Source organism: Colobus angolensis, unplaced genomic scaffold (assembly GCF_000951035.1).
Source record: "Colobus angolensis palliatus isolate OR3802 unplaced genomic scaffold, Cang.pa_1.0 Scaffold70, whole genome shotgun sequence".
In the NCBI taxonomy this organism is placed as follows: domain Eukaryota; kingdom Metazoa; phylum Chordata; class Mammalia; order Primates; family Cercopithecidae; genus Colobus; species Colobus angolensis.
The window spans coordinates 4,562,762-4,585,845 of record NW_012120710.1 but is presented as its reverse complement, the minus strand read 5'-3'; the positions used below and the strand labels follow the sequence as shown (position 1 = coordinate 4,585,845).

Genomic DNA, 23,084 nt, shown 5'->3' with positions numbered 1-23,084 from the left:
TATAATTTGTATTTGTCAATCATGCCTCATTAAAGCTGAAAAAAGGTAATTTTTTTAAATGTTAGGTAGAATTCCCTAGTTAAAAAAAACCTAGCTAATTATCCATCTAAAATTACTATGTAATTAAAATAACTCCTAAGTACTACTCTGTTGATGTATGAAAGCAAGCTTCTAAATGAGTTCAAAAACATTTTCTACAAATATTCTCCTAACACTCTGTTTGCATAATTAATTTGCTATTAAATCCTTTTATCCATTTAGCTGAATTGATCAATTTTAGGCCAGAAACTATCTAAATTGCCATCAATTATTTATACATTCACTTTATGGGTTTCTCTACTAGGAAATAAATTAAAATTACTAATTCTATCAATATATATTAATATTATAATTCTTCCTAATATTAAGAAAATGTGATTTTTTTAATCTTCTAAAATCCTTCAATCTGTTTCTCAATGAAATTTAAATCTCTCTGAAAATATTTTAAAGTTATAAATTTGTAGGGTCTTCCTTTCATTATCCACTACAGAAAATTCCATAGCAAGTATTTTGAGTATGAAATGAGCTGCATGTACCTCTTCAGCAAAGCAGGCTTCCTGTTCCTGACCTTGGCAGCATTTCTCCAACAGGCCTGAGAAATCTGCAATGACAGCCTCAAGTTGTTCCTCTGTTATTTGTGGCTTTTGCTTCACAAGGTTAATGAGGAACCTGTGATTTAAAACAAAACAAAATACAAGAGAAGTCTGTTATGCAATGCTATTTTTCTACAGCCTTGCTGGTAGAGAATTCTCAGAGCCTAAACCCTTACTCCATCAACCTTTCACCAGACTGACCACACACACCTTGTCTAGTTCTTCAGTAGAAAGACTGAGGGTGAAAACACGCCAAATGTTCTACTGGCCAGGAGTCGTGCAGGTTATGGATGGAACACTATATCATACTTGATCATACTTATGTGTAGTGGAAGGCAATTTCCTCCCACCCCCTAGGAATATCCTTTCCTGTCCTCTCTTCTTAACTGTGTCTTATCCACACTCGAAGACCCAGATCTCCACACCCTGCCCATCCAGTTATCACACCCTTATCTAGGCACTGGCAGCACTAATTGCCTGTGCCACTTATTTAGCAAGCCTTTCATGTTGGACTTAGACCAGAGCAATAGGGAGTAAATCAGAGCAATAGGAAAAGCTTGCCAGAAGAGGCAACATTCTTATCACACCTTGAAACATACCTCAGACTGTGATAGAGGAAAAAAGAGAAGAATGGGTTTTCCAATGAAGGAAGACTATTTACAAAACAAGTGAGGATTAAAATGCATGGGAGTTTGAAGAACATAAGCTCCATTGACTTGCATGACCATCACCATTACAAAAGAGCTCCCACAATGAACTGAAATGTACATGTCATTTCTTAACACCCAAACGGCATGGTTGAATTAAATAAGATAGTTATGCTCTTCAAAGTATAAATAATGTGAAAAAAAAGATTCAATGATGTGTTTCCTGTGCTTGGAATGGAAGTACGCAAATACACTCTAATTCCTCAGAATAGATTGCCCACTTTTCCTCAACCTCCAAATACATATCATGATAATAGTTACAACAGAGATTATTTTTACAAACAGGAAATTGTCTGCCCTCATGAATTTTTCTAGACCTGCTTCCCCAATGAGGCTGGGAAGACACTGAGACAAAACTATTTTCAAAGACATTTTAAGTGCTTTGGGAGTAATGCTCTGTTAGTGAGCCCAATAGTGTTAGGTGAGTGAGGTAGAAGTCTCATTTGCTCTTTGGGGTTGTCATTCTTTTCCATGCTAGCAAGTAACAGTTTCTTACTCTTGCTTCATCGTTTGCAGCGCTACACCCTGAGCATGGCACAGATCCTTATGGAAAATGAACTTGTCATCTGAGAATGCAGGAGGGACATATGTTTCATCCACCACCAAGCTGCTGAAGCATGGCCTCCTGTTGGCATATGAAGAAGTGCAGCACTGGCCAACACCAGGGTTTACTGGAGTCGTTTCATGCCTGATACATAAGTGTCCAATAATAATGTCAGCCTAGTTAGGAGAATGAGAAAAAAAAGCAAGGAGATTGGGCATTAGTCACGAAGTTGGTCCAGTTTTTCAGAAAACTGCTGCAATAATTTCAATGTCCAGCAATTTACAATTAATATTACAGGAAAATTTGCTATGTAGGATCATGTGACACTATATTGTAAATTCCAGCATTTAACCATTTGTTTGGGCTAAGCCTTAGCACGTAGCAGCAGGTAGTCCATATGTGATGTTGAGGATAGTCATTTAGCTACATGTGTCAGCTATTCGAAACATGCTTCCAGTTACATACACACTTCTAAAGGACAAAAATATCTCTGCCTTTATGTTTCCCATGTGTATTTAGTAGAACTTTCCATTTTTCTTTTGAGAATCACTATCTGAAGGTAAGAATAGCACAAACTTACCCCTTTTATTCGTATACATATACACATGTATATACACTTGCAGCTAATATATCATCCTAACTGAAAAGAAATAGGACCAATTTTGCGGGTTTTTAAGACTTTCCTAATGTAGAATCTTACCTTGCCTACTTTGGATATACTTCTTAATCACCTATTAATAACTTGTATAAGAAATAATATGTTTTGTGTTCACTTTATGTATCAGACTAGTGCTGTGTGAGTTACTCAGATTATCTTGTTTAAAACAGCTGTTGTGTGAGGGTGGTATAATTTTTATTCTCAAATGTCAGATGAAAAAACTCAAACTTAATGACATAAGTAGCTTTCCCACTGTGATACAACTAAAGAGTAGTGAAAGCAGAATGCGGCTGTAGGCTGGTGGCCTCTGGAACGTACACTCCTGAACCATTACACCATCCTGCATCTCTGCAGCCTCCCAACAGGGGGAATTCAAGAAACAACTGAGGTGACATTTAATCACAGGAAACTCTCCTTTTACCGTTAACCTTTGGGGAAAAATTTTACTACATAAAGACTAAGTAGCAAATAACTCCCCATTATGAACAAGAGGAAAAGTGATAAAATAGACAATTTCATTTGCAATTATGACTTTATGGGAAAAATATTTTTAATTCATCCTATAATCTTATGTATGACACTAGTGACATTAGGAAGTAAAGAATATTGGCATTACTGACTCAAAAGTCATTTTACTATTCAGAACATGATACTTATCGTGTGCTGTACCCTATACCCTGTCAAAGGGAACAAATTATTCTTAATGTCACAATAATAACGTTATACTACAAAAGGTAAAAATGTAAGTATGGCTAAAATAGCATGACTAATTTTAATCAATCAAAGATAAAGTTTTTTAAAACACCAAAGTAAATATATGAACAAAAAGCAGAAATTGTGAGTTGAAGTTACAAATTATGAATTAAGTTATGAATTATGAGCTACATTTAGTCATTCTGTCTTTCCGATATATAAAGTTGGCTCGGATGTTGTTGACTAAACTGGCTGCACTTCCACCAGCCATCCTGAAAGAACGGGAAGCCTGGCCACATGCCTGCCATCCAGAGCTGAGTCTCACACCTTCCAACTGTGACTAATCAAACAAGCCTCCTAAAGCCATCTCTCCATTGGTTTTTACCATCTTCCCTAGAGGGGAATTATGAGGCTATTTCAAGTCAAACAGGGCAGAAATGAGATGGGACTAAACCAAGCAGACACTCACCGCTCCCTCACCACAGGCCAATAGTTTGTCCTCACTGAGTTGGCAACAAGTGGCTGCTGTGGCTGCCATTTTTCTGGTGATGGCCATCAGCTCCGATGAGGTCAGCTGAGGGGCTTTCTTTGTGTAAGCAACGAGAAATCTGAAAGAAGCATTTTTTTTTTACTAAGTCCTGCTAAGTCATTCACGAGATTTCAGCCACCTTGCTTCTTCTCACAGACTCTTTTCTCTGATGTCAGAAGACATGAGGTCAGCTCATTTATTTCATCTACATGGTATTTGAACCAATTTTGAGATGCATTTACTCTAACAACCACTCCCTGTACTCCTATTATAGAAGCACGTCACAATGAAAAAGCGAACTCCAGGCAGAAGGCTGACTCGTATTCCAAACCTCAGAGCTTCATTGATTTTAACTGTGATATTTTGGTGCTTTAACTAGGACAGACTGTGACAGAATAGATATCTTTACTGCAAAAATTTGCACAGTATGGGGAACTTAAAGTCAATACCACAGATCAGACCTCACAGGTCATCCTTGTTGCTTCCAAAGGAGGAGAATGGGGAAGGCTACATTCTCTTCCAGAATATTGGGTAGTCAGATTACACTGACTTCCAATCTGAAATAGGAACTGAAATTAGAGTAGCTATGGAGTTACTAATTTGTATTTATATTTACCTTGTCTGTTAATAATTTTAATTCACTAAAAATACCATTTACAAAAACATACGCATTTTGTAAGTAATATTCTCCTAGTTTCTGGAAGAGGCCGCAGCTTCGCTTTGCCAATGCTTGGCTCTCCTGGATGTATTTCTGTAATTCTTCTTCCTGAAAATGAAGAATTATTACATATACATTTTTCTCTTCTTGGATGCATAACTTTGTATATAAAAGTTGATCAATATTATATACTATTATAAAACCAATCAGAGATTTGTTAATATTAAAGATGGTAAAGTGTAAATTTTGATAATTAAAGAAAATGGATTTTGGGGAGATTAAGTTTAAAACTTTATGAATCACAAAATCATTTAATGGCAAAACTCAATCTTTGGATAAATGATTACAGTTCTTTCTGTACCAAATTCTTGTCTTTCTAAAGTTATCCAAAAATGAATAATGAATACTACCTTTATTTGTGGATCATAGAACTTTTGGTTAACATTTTTATTTCTACACTTGATCTTAGCCAAAAGGCCGAGAAGCGATTAACATTTTTATTTCTAAAGCAAACCACTAGCTGCTGACTGCTAGTTAATAACAGTTTAATATCTAGACAACTAGTTAATAGATATAACTGGCTAACAACTAATTAACAACTAGAGACTTTCAAACAAACAGCATTTTTAACAGATGACATCAATCCAGTTTTTCACACTCCCCTAAAATTCTAGAGAAACTTACCCCTTTATCTTGGCATTCAAGAGGGTTTTCAGTCTGGAAACACTTCTCCAATAACTCCTGGTATCCTTTAGCAACTCTTAGAATTACTGAGACAGCAAGCTGAGGATGTCTTCTTGAATATTCATGAACAAAACTGAAATATGTGGAGAAAAATATTTCAAGTTATTGGAACTAAGAGACAAAAGGAGCCCTCACTTCTCTAGTTATTCTTGTATAATATGGTATGTGGAAGTTAAATTCAAATAAATAAACCTGAAAATCAAATATGATTTGAATTATATGAATGGCAAAACTGTTAATGAAGACTGTGATCCTTCAAATTGTCCTGTAAAATGGCTTTTTGTTTTCTCTTGCATCTCTCAATTTGACTTTTCAATTATGGACTTTATATTCATTTATTCAACAGATATCTTTCCAGGGTTTACTCTCTGCTAGCATTGCTTTAAGCAGAATGGACTCAATGATGTGTAAGATAAATACCTGCCCTCTGAAAAGCACACATTATAGGGAGGCAGAACAAACAAACAAAAAATAGGCCATCTCATTTCAGTTAGTGATAAATTAATGAAAATAAAGATGAAAAAGAGGAAAAGGGTTGATACCCAAGGTGGAGAGGCCACTAACTTTGTGTGTGGTCAAGAAAAGTCTCTCTAGGCAGCTGATATCAGAACAGAGATCAGCTGAGTGAAGGAAGCTATGCAAGTATCTGGGGGAAGATTATTCCTAGCTGAGAAAATTCTACTGCAAAGAACCTTTGCAACTGAAGAACTACTTCTATTTACACAATTAGCTTTAGATGTGCATGGATGTGTAAACTTAAAGATAATTCTTGACTTTACTAATGGTATTCCCAGATTATAGGATTAGTTCTGTCACCAATAAATTGTCACTATGTGCCTCTTAAATCTGAACTTTATTCTAGCTTACATAATTTTATTTAGCAGTGCAAACAATTTGTAAATGTTTAATTTTAATGCAACAATAGAGTAATATCTTCAGGCAGTAGTAAAAAGAAAATTGGACCATTACTTTTATTACTACATTAGAATCAGACCCTTATATCTAGAAAGACCCTTGGAAATTATCAAGTGTAATGTCCTAAGTGCTGCACAAATTCCTCCTCTAGTAGTGTCCATAGTTACATACTATACAATAAAAGAAAACGTATTAACTTGATTACTTGCTTCCCTTAAAGGCAAATAGAGTGAGAACGTGACCTATCATTTGTATTAAAACAAACTAATGTACTGCAAATGCCTCTAAACATGTTTTGATTTTCTTAAAAAATATAAAACATGTATTTAATACATAGCCAATAAACTATTCCTATAAAAGGTCTTCTATCTAGCATTATCTATTGTGTTATCTTTTGGAGAAAAGTTTTTCTTTAACATGCATAGCAAGAGTACATTCTTAATCATGAACTCTTCCTATTACAAAAATATCCATATTCTATTTGAAAGTTCAATAGCAGCCTTGATATGAGTAATCTTTACCGGATGACAATGCTTCTGGTTCCAAAGAAATTGACGTGAAATAAAATCCAGCTTCATAAGCAAATCAGTTAATGAGTCACAATGGTGAAAGCTTCACCATTATACACCAAATCCCATTACTTATTCCCTAGTTATCTACTTAAATCTATTTTGGCTCAGAACATTCTAGCCAAATATCTTCACATATTGAACTCAAAAACCATAACCATCACTCTCCATTTCAACAACGCAAATCTGTCAGCTACATAATCATTTTTACTTGTATGAACATACATTTACAGAGTATGTTACCTTGCCAAGAAGATATTTTTTTCCCCTGAAGAAAATTGGTTAAAATCTCTGTCTCCTAAAAACCTCTTTAGATTTGGAGATAGACCTTCAGGTTTTTCATCATTTTCTGCATGAATTATACATTGACCACGTTCCAGTGTGGTCAGTTTGCAGCATTCTGTTATTTTGTTTGACAGAGTGTCTTGTTGAGAACATACATAGGACATAATTTTTTCCTGCAACAGGGAAAATAAAGTATAAGTTTTAAAGGTTTATTCTTTAATAAAGGATCTCAAAGCCAGCTTTAGAAAAAGGAAGAAAGGGAAGAGAGGGAGGGAGAAGGAAACAAGGAAAGGAGGAAAAAAGGCCAGGAAAGAAGGAAAGGGAAAGGAAAATAGGGAGGGGGGAAGGAGGAAGGAAAGAAGAAGAAAGAAGACATTTTAACTTGTCTCCCATGTTAGTGCTTTCTCCCCACTTTTGCCTTTTCTCATTCCTATCCACTTACCTATTTGTTCAATTCTTCTTTCCATACTTGTAAGCTAAACCCTATTTTATTTTAATTAAAAACCTTTACAAATAAGTGGGAAATATACTCAAATAAAATGGGATGCATGTTGCTATATATATTTCTATTAGCATTCAAATTTACCACTAAACAACACTTGCAACTGATATCATAACACGGAGAGCAAACTTTCTGCTCCATGAGAAATTCCGTAAGAATGATAATCATCTTTAATCAGAACATACTGCAGTGACTGACTATGACCTTCAGAGGGCAGTCTATAGATAATAAAACGACAGTGCACCTAAGTGGCCAGAGAGAGGCAGAGCTTACATATATACCTGTCATGGGACTGAAAATTCTGCACATTCTCAGCAAAGACAATTAGAACCCATTGTTCAGCTATCAAAATCCACCTTATGTATCATACTGAAATTAATGTTTCCACTTTAAAGGAAAAGGGTAGTCATGAGCTCCAAAAATTGAAAAAACTAACTTTTAAAAAATGACTATGAGAAACAATAATATTGTCAGTTCAAAATGGGAACACTGAGCTCAAAGAAAATCAAAATATTTCTTGTTGGTTTTCCTAGTATGCAGGTAGATACTTCTAGAAGGAAAACAAGTAAAGTAGTACAGTCGCCTGTCAGGCTGACTCCTCCCACTTCTTCCCCAACTCCTCAGGGACTGTCACTCTCAGGTCTCCCCTGCAGCCTCGGTTTCTTGCTGACTTCAAGCACCTCAGCTGAATTTCCATTGGAGTAGGCTGAAATGAGCATTTTATCTTCACTTTCAGCCTTCTGGAAACCATAGTCCAGTGCTAGTTATCAAGCCATTTGAGTACCTAAGAGCAGTAATTTTTAAGCTCCTTGGATTTTAATCTCTTTGGTGTGTCCTGGGGCCCATAGAGAGAGAGTAATCTGGGGGTCCACAAGCCTCTCTTATAATATCTAGAAAGTCTAGGATTAGCCAAAATAATCCAATGCCACACTGCTTAAGTCACCACTGACTAGAGCACACTCAGGAAACTGTTACTGGGTTTTTTAAACGTTGTTTTCTAATTTGCTGAGACCCCTTTATTCACACTTCTTTTTGGCATGGCTAGCTTTTTACCTTGTAGAACAGTTTCTTGTGCTATTTTTATTGTATTTGTTCATTTAACAAACTATTATAGAATGCCTTCCATGTGCCAGGCATTGTGCTATGGAGATAACAGTAAACCAAGGCAGTCCCTAACTCCAAGGAGGTCACTGTCTTATCTCTCCTATCAGACTGTGAATTCCTCAAGGTCAGCCTGTGCATTTATAGCAAGTGTCTGTCACAGTGGCAATCAGATAGAAAGTATTTAACATATATTTATTCGTCAAATGAATGAAAAAACAAATACATTAAAACTTAGTTTCCTCCTGTCCTCTAAGACACTATGTAGAAGCCTTCTGAGAAGTTCTCATAGTTTTATTAGAAGTAAGAAATAGATGGGCCTTGGTTTCACAAAAGGGGGTATAGCTAAAGTGAAAACCAGGATCAACAAAAGATGGTTTAAGTTTTACTACCAACAATTCTGCAAATTTACGGAGTCACCTAGTTTCCATACCCTGTAACCAATTCAAGTCAGACAACCTTCTCCCTTTCAGAATGAGACAAAAAGAAAGAAAAGGGAGTGAAAATTATCTTTTTTAAGAATTAAGACTCTTCACCCCATCCTGCAGACAATCCAGCACGTCTCCTCTGCAGCAGTGCTCGTGTACATGGGCCACATCCAGGACTAGTTTCTGGATTTCAGTAAAATTAACTTTGGTAAACTTCTGACTCAGTTTAGTAACAGTTCTAGGAAAAAAAAAGAAATCAGAAATTAATTTCTTCGTTATCTGTCAAAATGAAATAGAATTTATAGAGTATTACTACAATAGAAGATTCAAAGAGAAACAAGTGAAATTCCCTTGTTTTTTAAAAAGAAAAGGAAACATGTTTTAAGGCTTGATTCCAGCTGTGTCTTTCAAGGTGGTAGCTCTGTAAACTGTGACCTGGCCTCACAAATGGTTTAGAAGTAATTTATCTCTTCCTAAAACATGTCTTAAAAATTAAGGTAAATTCTTTTTGCCATTCTACTCCGATGCTGAGCATTTGTATTGAGTGGACAGAAAACTTTAAAAGAATAAACAATTAAGAAATGGAAAACTCCATGGAAATGAGAACCATTTTTTACTGGGGTAAAAAATACTTCTGAGAATTCAGGAAAGGAGGCGTATGTGCAAATCAATGAAATGGGACAAGAAAGTGGAGCAGATTAAACATTTCAGGCATACCATTGTGCCAAGAGAGTAATGTGGCCAAAAAAGAAGTAAGAAATAAAAATTCTGGTTTCCTCTGCATATTTCATTAAATTTTAAGAGTTGTCTTTGTAAAACCACTGCTCCTAGAGAAGATAGTGCTATTCCTGCTTCTGATAAAGATGGATCTTCTCTATAAATTTAGACCACTTAGCTTTCACTTATGGATAGCAAAAGATAAGGTTATTATAATACTATCTCAATTTCTATTTTATTACTAAGATAAATTTAAATGAAGTAAGTAGTAAATTAATCTTTCAATTTCTAATTGAGTTGGAGGGTAGTTAAGGCATAAATCTGACTTCTTACAGGAAGAAATTTCAGTCTTTAGAACTAATTCCATTAATAAAAACTTCATTATAGATTTCCATTGTCTACAATATGTTTTAAAGTGTTATTTAACCAAACAGCAATCAACTAAACTCTGAATATATATACGTACTACTATTCGATTAGCAGCTCAGATATTTTCATATACTAGAAATGTTTCATCATAAGAGAGTTGATGAGTACTTTAAATCAGTTATATAATTTAAAATGTTCTTTTCTCCTGACACTAGATTCTAATATTATTGCCTCAAGGGAATATTTTTATGGGAAGCAATAAATGCCATAAAGAGCCTTATAGAAGGTTAAGAAACACAATTAATGTAAAGAATTTCTTGTTAAGGCAAAAGTTTTAAATGATACTCAGTGAAGGCTGAGTTATTTTGTAGAAAAGCTAGAAAAATATGATCTAGTGATGAAGTATAATTTGACTGCAGACCAGAACTTAAAGTGTCTTAAAGAACAGGTAAATAACATAAACTTTAAAACTCTTTTCCATGTATTATCTCAGCTAGGCTTTAGTAAGTGTTAAACTGACTTATCCATTGGCTTCCTTCTGATCCTATGAGTTCATGGTTCTAATCCCATTAGCCCTCATCAAAGGGGTCTCAAAGGGGTCTTCATTCTCTAAAACAGCAACAACTAGAAAAACGAACCCAAATTGCAAAAGGGTAGTTCTATAGCTCTCACCCTCTTCCCTAGATAGAGCTTGAACTTACATGGCGTGGAAAGTTCGGGTCCCAAAATTTTTCATTACTGCACATGCATGTTGATTTAACAAGCTGCTTTCTCTTAATTCTTTTGTAATTGATGCTGCCTAGATGTAGAAGAAACAAGATGTCATGAAAGCATATACTAATATTTTCTTTACGAGCTCTAATATTTAGAAAAACAACAAGTATAGGTAAAATGAAATTCCATAAAATATGTTTTTTACTAAAAATTATAAATGCCATATATTATTGCAGAATATTATTGACTCATTTATTCTTTTAGGTTAGTTTATATGCATCTGTGCCAGACAAATTTACTCAAAATATCTTGAAACAAAAACATAACTTTTATACTGGGGATCTTCAATGAAAAACTGTACTTTTAAACAGCTTAAAGACAAATTGAAGCCTGCTAATTTCTTAAATGTCTCCTCAGTTACAAAAAATACAATTGTATCACAGCTTGACACTAAGAGTAGTCACAGTTCTTAAGAAATTTTTGTTGTAGGACTGCTGGTGGCAAGTAGTTGATGGTGGATATTATTCTACCTCTCTAAACCTAAAAAAAATTTTCTTCTCTAAACCTCTTTCCTAGTTTGTTAAAGCACAAAAATACTTACACCTCAAATTTGTTCTAAGGATTAAAAAAACAGTGAGTATAAAGCATTTATCATAGTTGTCCTTTATTTTTTCTCTCTCCTCTGCTTCTCCTTTTCTCTGTTTTCTTTCACTTACTCGCTCTCATTTATAGCACCCTCTCTTTCTTTTTCTCTCTTTCTGTCTTTCCTTCTTTATCCCATCAAACTCACTTCCCTAATAATAAAATTATTGTTGACTTAATGAATAGATAATAAAAACCAGCAAATCCAGTATTGTTCACACAAAGAGTATCAGATTGCTGAACTATTTCTCTATTCCAGAAATGAAACTCTTCACATTAAGCACATTTTCATTTTTAACTTTGTTTTTTTTAATGAGTCATAATCAGACTACAGTATTGGTTCAGATATCCACACAAATATGATACCTTTGTTTGGAAGCATTCAACTGCATTTTCAGCTTTGCAGCAAGATGGAATTATTTTGTCATAGCGAGCAGCCAAAAGAAGAATTGTAGGTGCATACAGGAAGGGATGCCTTCTTGCTATCTCATAAATGAATCTGTGAAATAGAACAGAGCCGGAAGATTTATAAACACCTAAAAATAGGACTACTACTGCTTGGAACTGGACTCTAGGATTTGCTTAAAGATTCAAATAACAACAACAAAAGCATTTGACTTTGTCTTTACTGTTTCTAAGGGGAAAATCGTTATATTTTTTCCACATGTTGCCAAAGTTTCCTCACTAAAGATGCTGGGGGGAGAAATATCTGACAGATGGTACCAGATTCTATTATGAGGAGAAAAGAGGCAGACATGCTAACTATGATTCTTATTAAAAGGTCCTTTTCAATAAGCCTACTCAGATATGTTTCAGGGATCAGCAAAGCCAGACGTATGCTAAGTGCAACAGAAAGATGCACATTGTATCCCTTGTCAGTGCAGAATGGGGTTATGCACCTGGATAGTCACCATAGCACAGATGTTCTAAGGGCAGTCTCTCTATTTATCTGGTTTAGGAAGTAACATGGAAGGCAGAAGTGCTGAAGAGTTACATACAGGCTTCTCCAACAGAGAACATGGGCTCAAATGTACTAGCTGTGTGCCCTTAGCCAGTTGTTTTAGCCTTCCTACCTTCAATTTCCTATCAACAAAATGGGGGAAAGAAGAAGAATGAAGAGGAAGAGAAGAAGGAGGCTTCAAAGGTTGTTTGTGAGTGTTAATCCAACTGCTCTGTGCAAGCAGACGTGTTTCCACAACATCCTAAGTGTTCAGTAAACCTTTGCCATGTCTATGTATCTTGACCATGCTTGGATCTCTAACTTTCATTTCTAGGCACTTAGGTGAATACAAAACACCAATATATGGCTCTGGAAAGCATCAATTTTGTGCAATACTAATATATTCTTGAACAAGGTAAAATTGAGAGTAGAAGGGGTAAAAAGGAAAAAGAAGAAGAAAACAAAGTGTATATCTCTCAAGGGACTAATGGAACCTCTGGTAGGTCTGTCCTGTGGTCTGTACTACATCTAGCATGCTATGGAAACAAAGTTACACTAAATGTTGCTCTCCTAATTACCTTGCCTGGGACCTCAGCAGACACAACACCAAACAAACATTATACCTCTTACTGGGAGTACATGAGTACATTGCAAAAATACCAAATTAGGCTTGCCATTGCTGTGTTTCTGAGGTTTGCATCTACCTTTAAACCAGATCCTTACTTGTTCATGAATGTCTCCCTGTCTTCTTCATATGTTTCACAACTCGTGACAGGTTCTGGAACTTGGAAAAGTGGGATGGATGCTGGAGTGGGCTTTTTGTGTGCAAGAAAACAGTTATGTCTTCCCTCTTCACTTTGGCTACAGCAGTCTGAAAGTCCGTACTTTTCCAAAATTTCTTTCTCATGGCAAAGTTCTTCCAGAAAGGCAGGTAGCTACAAGAAATATTTTGTGTTTAGTGAAATACACTAACTTTGCTTTAAAAATCTATAAGACACATGAAACATTTTTTAATGTCTAAAATCAGAACTATAGATTCTGAAAAATTTTCCATACAGATTCTAATGTATTTTGTTTTAGCCGCCTGATGAAATAGATTTCTTTGCTGCCTTATGGAAAATGAAACTTTAATCTCCAAACAATAAAAGGAAAAAAGCCATGCAATATTTTGTTTCCCTTTCTCAATTTTGAATTATTTTGTTTTTCCTTTTGGTGTTATCACAAATTTGGAATAAGATATATAAGCTTTTGTAAATATATAAACCATGTTTCATAGACGCAGGAAGGGAAACAACACACACTGGGGCCTGTCAGGGGGTGGGGTGCAGGGAGGAAAATTAGGTAATGCATGCTGGGCGTAATACCCAGGTGATGGGTTGGTAGGTGCAGCAAACCACCATGACACATGTATACCTATGTAACAATCCTGCACATGTACAACACAACTTTAAATTTAAATATAAATAAAAAAGGAACTGAGCAAAATAATATTTTCATTATTCTCATTAAAGATGTAACTTTCGGAATTGCAAATACATATGCATATGTTATGGTATATACATATATGTTCATATACACATACCACATTTCAAACATCAATGCTCATTTTACATGCCATCCTTACAAGGCAATAAAAAACTGCATATTATTTTTAATTAGAAATAAAAATGATTTTGAAATGAAATGGTTGGATTTTAAACTGGAAAAATGATTTTTTAAAAACTTTTTTTAAAAAGTTTTTTTAAAACTTTTCTTGGTCATAATTGCAGATTTAGCTAAAATCTGTTAAAATGTATGTGCTTCCTTGTCTGTGACTTACTCTTACCAAACTCAGATGACAGCACCAATATTCCACAGAAAGCCTCGATAAATACATGTGTTTCATGCATCTGAGGAAACTTTTATGCAGCTTTTATAGCTGCTACAGTAATATTTAGAGAATCCTGGAATGCTTACATAAGATTTCTAATTCCCAATCCTCATTTAAAAGGTAGACCTTTACATTTAAAAGAATAAATCAGCAATCTGTAACATTACCTCGGACCTCTAATTGGATGTAAAGTTGCAATAGATAATGTATTTTGTGTTTTTTATGCACATTTTGAAAAGATTATCAGAATAAGACAAAAATAGAGATGCAAAACAGAAATCTTTGTCAAATCATAAATTTCAAAATTGGAAAGTACTTAAACCATATATTTAAAAGGGCATCTCTTCTATGATATTCCAGGTACATTGTCTTTCGGCCACCTAATTAATCCCACCGTAATAAAGTATTCACTGGGCATGTTGGTTTATAATTGGAGAGTTCTAATCACTATAAAGTTTGTTTCTATGTTAAGATAAAATAAATAATGATAAATGTTATTTGTTGAGTTTCTACATTGAAATATCCTTATACTAAGAAAAGTATTTAGTGTTTATCTAAAATTCAAATTGAACTGGGTATTATGTTTTGTTGTTGTTTGCTAACCCTGGCAACCCTAACGATGTGCTATGCATCTTACATTCACTATACTTATAGTGTAATGAAGCTACTAAGACTGTCAGTTTCAAGCCAGATGGTCTAGTTCAAATCCTGGCTCTGCCATTTGGTGGTTCCCTTACGAAAGTCACTTAAATTCTCTGCACCTCAACTTCCTCAACTGGAAGATTAGCATCTATCTTCAAGCATTATTTTAAATGTTTAATAAATGAATATAGGTAAGCAAAGCTGATATCCTGCCCAGAAGCCCCAGCCAGCATCTCTTGACTCACTGGACAACCATTCTGATTCATCACTGCTATCTATCCCCTATGTCGTAAAATATTTTTATTATCAATGTACACATTATGTTTCCTAGAATAATGCCAGTCACATTGTGTGTATAATAAAAGTTAGTTACTACTATTGTTATATCAATTTCCATACTAACTCTGAAATGGGAGCTATTTTTATCCCTTATTTTATAGATGAGAAAACCAAAGCTCAAAAAAGTTAATACGCCCATAGTCATCAAGATAATCTTATTTCAGAACCTTAGCTCTTAGTCATCATATTTATATGTTCTCTTTACAATAGCTACCTATTGTTCTCTTCCGCTCTCCTTAGCAATTCAGAAGTAACCTAATCCCTCTTTCATACGATAGCTCTTCAAATATTTAAATGCATTTTTCATTGTTATTTTTGTATCTTCCCCTCAGCATGCCAAATTTTAGTCAAATATCACAATGCTTTTTTGAAATTATTCACTCACTTGGTTTTCTAAACACCCTGCAGACTGTTCATCTCCAGTGGGTTTCTCAATTGCAGTCAATACATCTTTCACCATTTTGCTTACTTCTTTGTAAGTGGCTTCTTGAACAAACTGAGCAAAAAATATGGTAGCCCTGAAACAAAAATACATGTGAATCCTTAAAGAACAGACCTGTAGCAAGCTTATTTTTCTCAAGTATAGTTTTTTGTTTGTTTGGTGTGTTTTCTTTTCTATTTATGTTGTAATCTGTTTAGACGTTTGATTTGTAAAATTAGCTTCTAGTCATCTGAGAAGAAACTTCAGTCTTTTTCTTGTTTTCCTTTACCATAAATATACATATAGATGTTAAAGGCTAAAATAATTATGTGGATTTCCCATAAGAGTGGTTCCTCCTTCTGTAACTATCCATCTACTGCAATGCACCCATAATTGAGGGTATCTATATTCCTTACGGTTACTTTTAAATTTAAGCAAAAAAAAAAAAAAAAAAGTAATTAGACAGACCTCTAACAGTGTCTACTCCCAGTATGAGCAAGGTCTAAAACCCGAGACTATAGTGCTCATGGATTGACTCAAAGCAGTCCTTATGCAGGTTTGGATGTGCAAGGAGTAACAGCAACACACTACTTTAAATTCTTTGTTAGAAATTTTAAAAATGTGGGATGGAAAGACATCCAAGAGACTAACATACTCTCCACAAATAATGGAAAATAGAATATTTTATCACCTATGGTTTGCTGGTAAGATTTAAATAGTATACAGAAAAGAAAACATTATAATATCACCCTGTTGATACTGAGGAGAAAAATTCCTGAGTTAGTATATGGCTGTCACTGATCAGACACTAATCTTCAGTTTCTGAAATCTGATTTGGTTTGCCTCATGGGATTTCAAGGAATGGAGAAGTTAATGTCTAAGACATTAGTCAATGGTTTAACATCTTCAACATTAAGTTGATATTCAGTATGTGTAACTTTTCTTGAAATTGTCCAAATTGCTTTTGTGCTTTTAAGAACTCACAGGGCTACCCAATTTTATTTAAGTATTTACTTATCCTTGCTTTACACATTTAAAGTAGATTTCTATAAGCAAAACTTACAGGTCAGCTATATTTATCTCTGCAGTACATTGGTAAGAATCCAATATGGAAGCTGGAAAGCAAAATAAACTTTATGAAACATATTTTCAACTGCAACCAGGAAAGTAATCATTGTTACATATGAATGTTTGTATTTCAGTTAGAACTGTACAGTTTCAGAACTAAAATAACATTAGGGATAACCTAAGCATCTTAATTTTATACTTGAGAAAACTGGAAAACTAAGGAATGAAGTTAACAGGCATAATTTATAGTAGACCTATCACTAAAACCCAGATTTTGTCTTCCAGTTGTTTAGTTTTTCCCTGTACTGTAGTGCTGTAATTGTCCTGAAAGTTAAATGGTTAAAAATATATTTCAGGCATTCTTCTGAACATAGTTATACTACAGTTTGCCATTCACATCCCAGTCACAGTGTTTCTTCTTCAGACCATCAAATAACGACCTATTTTCTGTATTAAAAATAAAGATGTTACTTATTTTACTAGTCTGAGGGAGTTTTTTATGTGAAGGAGCACAATTCTGGCTTCTTCACATATAAAATTTTATTTACATTCACATATAGGTACATATATGTATATATATAATTTTTCAAAGTTAATATGCATACCAATTAAATAAATGTGTAAAAATTAATTCAACATGAAACATACAAACCATTCATTTGTCACATTAAACACTGCTATAATTTTGTAAACCTCTTGTAAAGTTACAAGTTTATCTTTCATTTAAATATATCCACCAGTTAAATATTTTTTCTCCATGTGGAATAATAAACATGATAAATAAATCAAGACAAATGAATAAATGCAAATTTTATAATTTTAAAAATTTTGATATAGAGAAAAGACAAGAAAAACACAAAATGTCTCACCTATTCCATATTCATTTCTATGCAGTGTTCTGGATTCAGTAAAATTTAGTAGGAAAATTAAAAAAATTGATCCCACCCACTTCATGGTTGCTAGTTATTTTGTTAATGGCAGTGGTAGAAGCAGAATACGGAAAATCGTGCTGAAATTCTTTTATAGTATTTTCAGGCAATGCCTGTTAACTAGTAACCTTTTGTTGGTATATCTGTTACTTTATGGTATTTCCTTAGGTTGAAAATGGGACATTTGCCAATAATTAACAGCATAGCACTTATTTGTATTTTATGTTCAAGGACACAGACCTCTTTGGGGCAGAAAAAAAGACTTGCAAACTTATTTTATTTTGCAAATATAACAAATAGTCTCCTCAAAGTACAGAATATTCAAAGAGATGACTTGTCCCTAAGTTGCAGATTAATTAATTCCTCTCAAATTAAGAAGTTAATGAAGCCATAAAGAAAAGACATCAGATTTGGTATGCAATTCATCTAATACATTAATTCTTTAAAACTATCAAATGCCTATTACATGCCAGACACACAAGACATGGTCTGACCAATTCAGACTCTTCATTTTGCAAATATAACTAATATTCTCAAGCTACAGAAAATTCAAAGAAATGACTTGTCCCTACATTGCAGGATAATAAATTCATTTCAAATTATCATTGCTTGATAATTTTTCTGTCATTGTTTAGCTCAAAAACACTTTTCACTTAATATGTATGTCAATAAGGTACATTTTAAAGTATTTAGTATGTGATATATGGCTTAACATAGAAAACTTAGAGCACAAGCCCTAATAAACCAAGTCCTGTAATAATTTTATTTGCACATGTGTCTTTATGAAGTGGATCAGCTGCACCATTCACTTAGCAACTCAAGATGATGATGTTAATACTAAATGATGGATGCTAAGAGTGGTTCACCTCCTATTATCCCTGTCTATGAGGGTTCCCAATCTTGGCTACACATTAGAATCACTGGGGGAACTTTTGAATTCCCAGTGCTTAGTCTGTAACCCAGACCAGTTAAATCAGAATCTGTGGAGTTGGGACCCAGGCATCAGTATTTTCTAAAGCTTCACAGGTGTTTCATTATTCTAAAGGTAAGATTATAAAACCAAATGATCCACACCAGGAAATAAATTAATATGGTACATTCATAAAGTAAGATGATATACAGTCATCAAAATAACTTTGTGGAAGAATATTTAATGAAATGGAAATGTGCTCATAATATATTGCTAACTGAAAAACAGGACAAAACAATATATAGAGAGTGGTCTCATTTGTGTATCTTTGTACCTCCTCTTTACTCCTCCCACCCTCTAAAAAAAGTGTTCAATAAAAGAAATAATGGACAGCAAAGTTTTAACATTGGGTTTCTCTAGATGGTAAGGTAAGTGAATTTAATTCTATCTCTCTCTCAAAACTTCTTCAGTGAAAGAGCAGTATGCAATTTTAAACATAAAATTTTTAAATAAGCTAAGTACAGTACTCAAAAAATAGATCATACTGCAAGCTACTAGGGCACACATTTAAACAAAAAGGGTTTACCATCAGTAGCACTTCCAGCAAATACATTTATCATAGTATAAACAAGGTCTTCAAGGCTAATCGAGTAAAATTCCCATTCATTTATTAGGTTTTTCTCATTTTCTGCTATGTGTGGCTCTCCTAGGTTTTGTCTCCTAAGGAACACGTTAACAAAACAGGCCTTGCTCACATACTCTCCAGGAAGAGGTAGCACCATCCTTGTCTATCCATTTGGATTTCAGGATAGTATTTACAAAGTGCAGTTCTTCTACTCCTCCTCAAGGGGGACTTTACTCAAATATATGAAAGCCAAAGTATTTGTTAGGAAGGAATACCTGAAAAGCAATAGTCACGAAGTATTAGTTATGAAGAACTGAAATGGAGTTTTATGAAGCAAACTACATAAGCTTGCCCAAGCATGGGCAAAATATCCCAAAGCCTTTCACAGTGCCTGGTTCATAGTCAGGACTCAGCAACATTTGCTGAATGAATAATCAATGTATTTGTTCCAACCATGGGTTTAACGTAGAGAAAAGGGTTACATTTGGCAAATCCCAGATTCTATAACATCTGAAATCTTTTTAACTTTACAAAACATATTTCAGGTTTTCTGATATATATATATTAGATATAGATATAGATATAGATATATAATCTTCAAGGCCAAGTAATCCAATCTGATCATCTCATCAAAAGATTAGAGGGGACAAATGCAAAAATGCCTGGCAAAAGGTAGGCCTTTACTAAATTATGACTATTTCAATATTACAAATATATATATATATAAATAGACACATAACTACAAATAATATGTACACATCAAGCCAATGTGGGTTGTGTCAGCCACCAGTTCATCAAGATGTCGATGAGACTACACCAGGAGTAATAACTTTTCTATCAGTCCAGGTCCTATTTGGACTTTTCCTCTGATGTTATGCTGCATTTGTGTCGTCCTCCAATCTCCTTCCATATTCTGCCTTACCGAGCAGATGTCTGCCATTCCATGCCATATGATCAGAGAGGCAGTATAGCACAGTATTAATCATGTAAAGTTGGGAAACAGTTTGAATTTTTGCCCTGTCACTTAGTTACATGACTTTGGGTGAGTTAATTAATTTCTCTGGGCTTTATCTTTATCATCTATAAAATGAGGATGTGATAGTACCTCCTTCGTGGTTAAATGAGAATTAAATACATCAATAAATATAATTGCCTCAGAACTGGGTCTTGCACAAAGTAGCACTCCATAGATGGGGTTTTATTTATTCGTCCAACAAAATGTTAAGTCTGCATTCCAGGCACTGTTTTTGGATGGAAATAATCAGCAACAAGAGACAGGCACCATCTAGCTCTTGTTGAGCTTACTGCCTAATCAGAGAAACAGACAATTATATCAGTAATCACAACATGGTGTGATGGATGCTGTGATAAGTAGAATGAAAAGAGGAACTCCAGGCATCTTTAGAGGGGTCAGGTCAGGCTTTCTAGAGGAAGTAACATCTTAGTGGAGATCTGAAAGAAAATTAGAGGTGAGTCAAATAAAGAGGGAGGATATAGTGTTCCAGAAAAAAGTAAAAGGCAGTGGAAAAGCCAACTGGTAAGGGAGAACAATGCACACTTAAGGAATGAGAGAAAATGCAGTTTCAAAGAGGCACAAAGTTTAATAGTAGAACATACTAGATATTGGCAAATTCCTGGCAAAGTTGGCCACCTCTCAAAGACTTTTTAAATGGACTTTATACCTCCTTCTGGGGCTATTATGGACAACAAAAGGGAGCTAATAAAAATCATATTTGTATTTTGAAACTGTCTCTTTTGTTTCAAAAGGGGATAAGACTATGATAAGGATACCAGTTAGGAAGTTTTCGCAATAATACCGTCAAATAAGTAGGCTGGATAAAGCTGAGCGGTATGAATGAGATAAAGTCAGACTTAGTAACTAAGTACATGTTCAGTTTCAGATATATTGAGTTTAAGATAAAGTGACCAGTTTACCCAAACAGTGCTGGCTCTATGCCTATTGACTTAGTGTAATTATTAATCAGGCTCCCTCTTCACTCTCATCTCCCCATAGGTGGGATGAGCACTGGGCTAAATGTAATTAAATTTTAAGGAACAAGAGGACCCTATGTGCTACAGGACACATTTTAGGAAACATTCTAGGCAAACTCCCTGGTTTGCATTTTGAAATGTCTTTAAGCCCTCCAAGTGGAGAGGTTGATGTGCATTTGAATGCTACTTTTTATCTTCTGGAACAAGATTGAAGCTAGAGATAGACATTTCGGAATCATTAGTTCGTAGACAGTTATCGTAGCCCTGTGAGTGGTTGAGAAAAATAGATAGTAGTGAAAAGAGAAACCATGAAGAACAACAAATTTTCCAAGACAAGCAATAAAGAGGAGCTTTGTACCAGAGTTTGTATAGTAACGGCAAACAATCCTCAATCTGTATGTGTTATTGCTGAGAGTCCTAGGTACAGAGTACACGGCAATGCTTTTGCATTGATGTAATTCTGATTCCGCTTACTTTTTCATAAGTCTGTGAAACCACTCAGAAGCAACATGGAACGGTAAACTGAACTTTGGTATTAGAAAGATGCAAAACTAATTAAAATCTAATTGTCTAATGGTCAATTATTAGCTATATGACATTAGGCAAATAATTTAACCTGATTTTTAGTTTTTCTCATATATCATGAAAATGATCTATCCCCTGAAGTTTATTTTGATAATAAATGGAATAATATCTTCTAACTACCTGGTACCTACAGACATTAAAAAATGAAAGTAATTATTATCATTGTTAGCATGATGTTAGTGTTAAATATTAGATATATTCTTCTTCAGAGCAGTTGAGCTATATGTGTGGGTTGTGAGAAAATTCCTTCTTTTTCCTGTTTCTGAGATCATTTTCATTTTTTGTTTGTTGGATTGGGTGGTTGGTTGGTTGAAAATGTTTTCAAATCTCCACTCTCCTTCTCCATCAATGCTTGAAAAAAAGTACCCAGCCCTTAAGGTCTATTCAAATAATTATCCATGAATGTATTTCTGATTAGTCCCTAGCTAGAGAAGGGCCCTCTCACCTTTGACAACTTATTAAACGTTTCAGATTACTTTTTCATGAAACCTCTTGTTGATGGTATGTCATAGTCATTTGTAAGCTATGTAATTATTCCTGGACCATTAACTTCTTAAATTCAAAAACTCATCTTTGTGATTCCTGTGGTCCTAAACAAAACATTTGTCACAAGCATAAATAAATGGAAATAAATAGCTTTATAACTAGAAATTGAATGGTACCACCCCTACCCCCAGACTGTTGTACTCGGGATTTATGCGCTAATTGTCCTCATTCATACATTGATACAAATGAATGACACATCTCTCATACTCGTCTCACCACAGAAAATTATTGAAATGTCTATATTTATATTTTCTCAGATATTCAAGACCCAGAGGCACCAAAACAGATCTGAAAAGAGGACAGTGCCTAAGGTCTTGGGAGAAAGTCAGTGAACCCTGTTGCAAGTGGCAGAGCTTAAAATAAGCCCCATAGAACAGATATAACCCAAATGTCATGAGATGGACATCCTCAAAGTCCTCCAGCCCATAGTCTGTCCCTTAATACTTAAGAAAGGAGAGGGAGAGAGAGAAAGCACATTTAGCCCAATGCTCTTCCTACCTGTGGGGAGAAAACAGAATTACCATCACAACCCCTACCCCCATATTTCCAAGAATTCAGTGATAGGGGAGTAAGGACTGCATTTATCCTTGGCATCATTGGTTCTTATTTCCTATTGCTGTTAAATTCTGTTTACCAAATACTCTGTCTTTTCTCCTTTACATGCTGTTTCCTCCCTGCCTTAAACCCCAGGTCAGATGGCCCCCAATCACTTTTTGCCCAATGCTCTTCCTACCTGTGGGGAGAAAACAGAATTACCATCACAACCCCTACCCCCATATTTCCAAGAATTCAGTGATAGGGGAGTAAGGA

General features: G+C 34.7%; 1 protein-coding gene across 1 annotated transcript; it reads right to left on the bottom strand.

The window, feature by feature from the left end:
- Positions 1-452: 452 nt before the first annotated feature.
- On the bottom strand, positions 453-17,741 carry AFP (alpha-fetoprotein). Its single transcript, XM_011927242.1, has 13 exons — positions 17,557-17,741; positions 16,683-16,734; positions 15,584-15,716; positions 13,071-13,282; positions 11,774-11,906; positions 10,753-10,850; positions 9,074-9,203; positions 6,893-7,107; positions 5,106-5,238; positions 4,432-4,529; positions 3,704-3,842; positions 1,836-2,059; positions 453-708 (listed from the first exon to the last, which is right to left on the bottom strand). Exons 1-13 carry the CDS (start codon positions 17,639-17,641, stop codon positions 453-455), a joined length of 1,908 nt encoding a protein of 635 aa, XP_011782632.1. The 5' UTR covers positions 17,642-17,741.
- Positions 17,742-23,084: the final 5,343 nt, after the last annotated feature.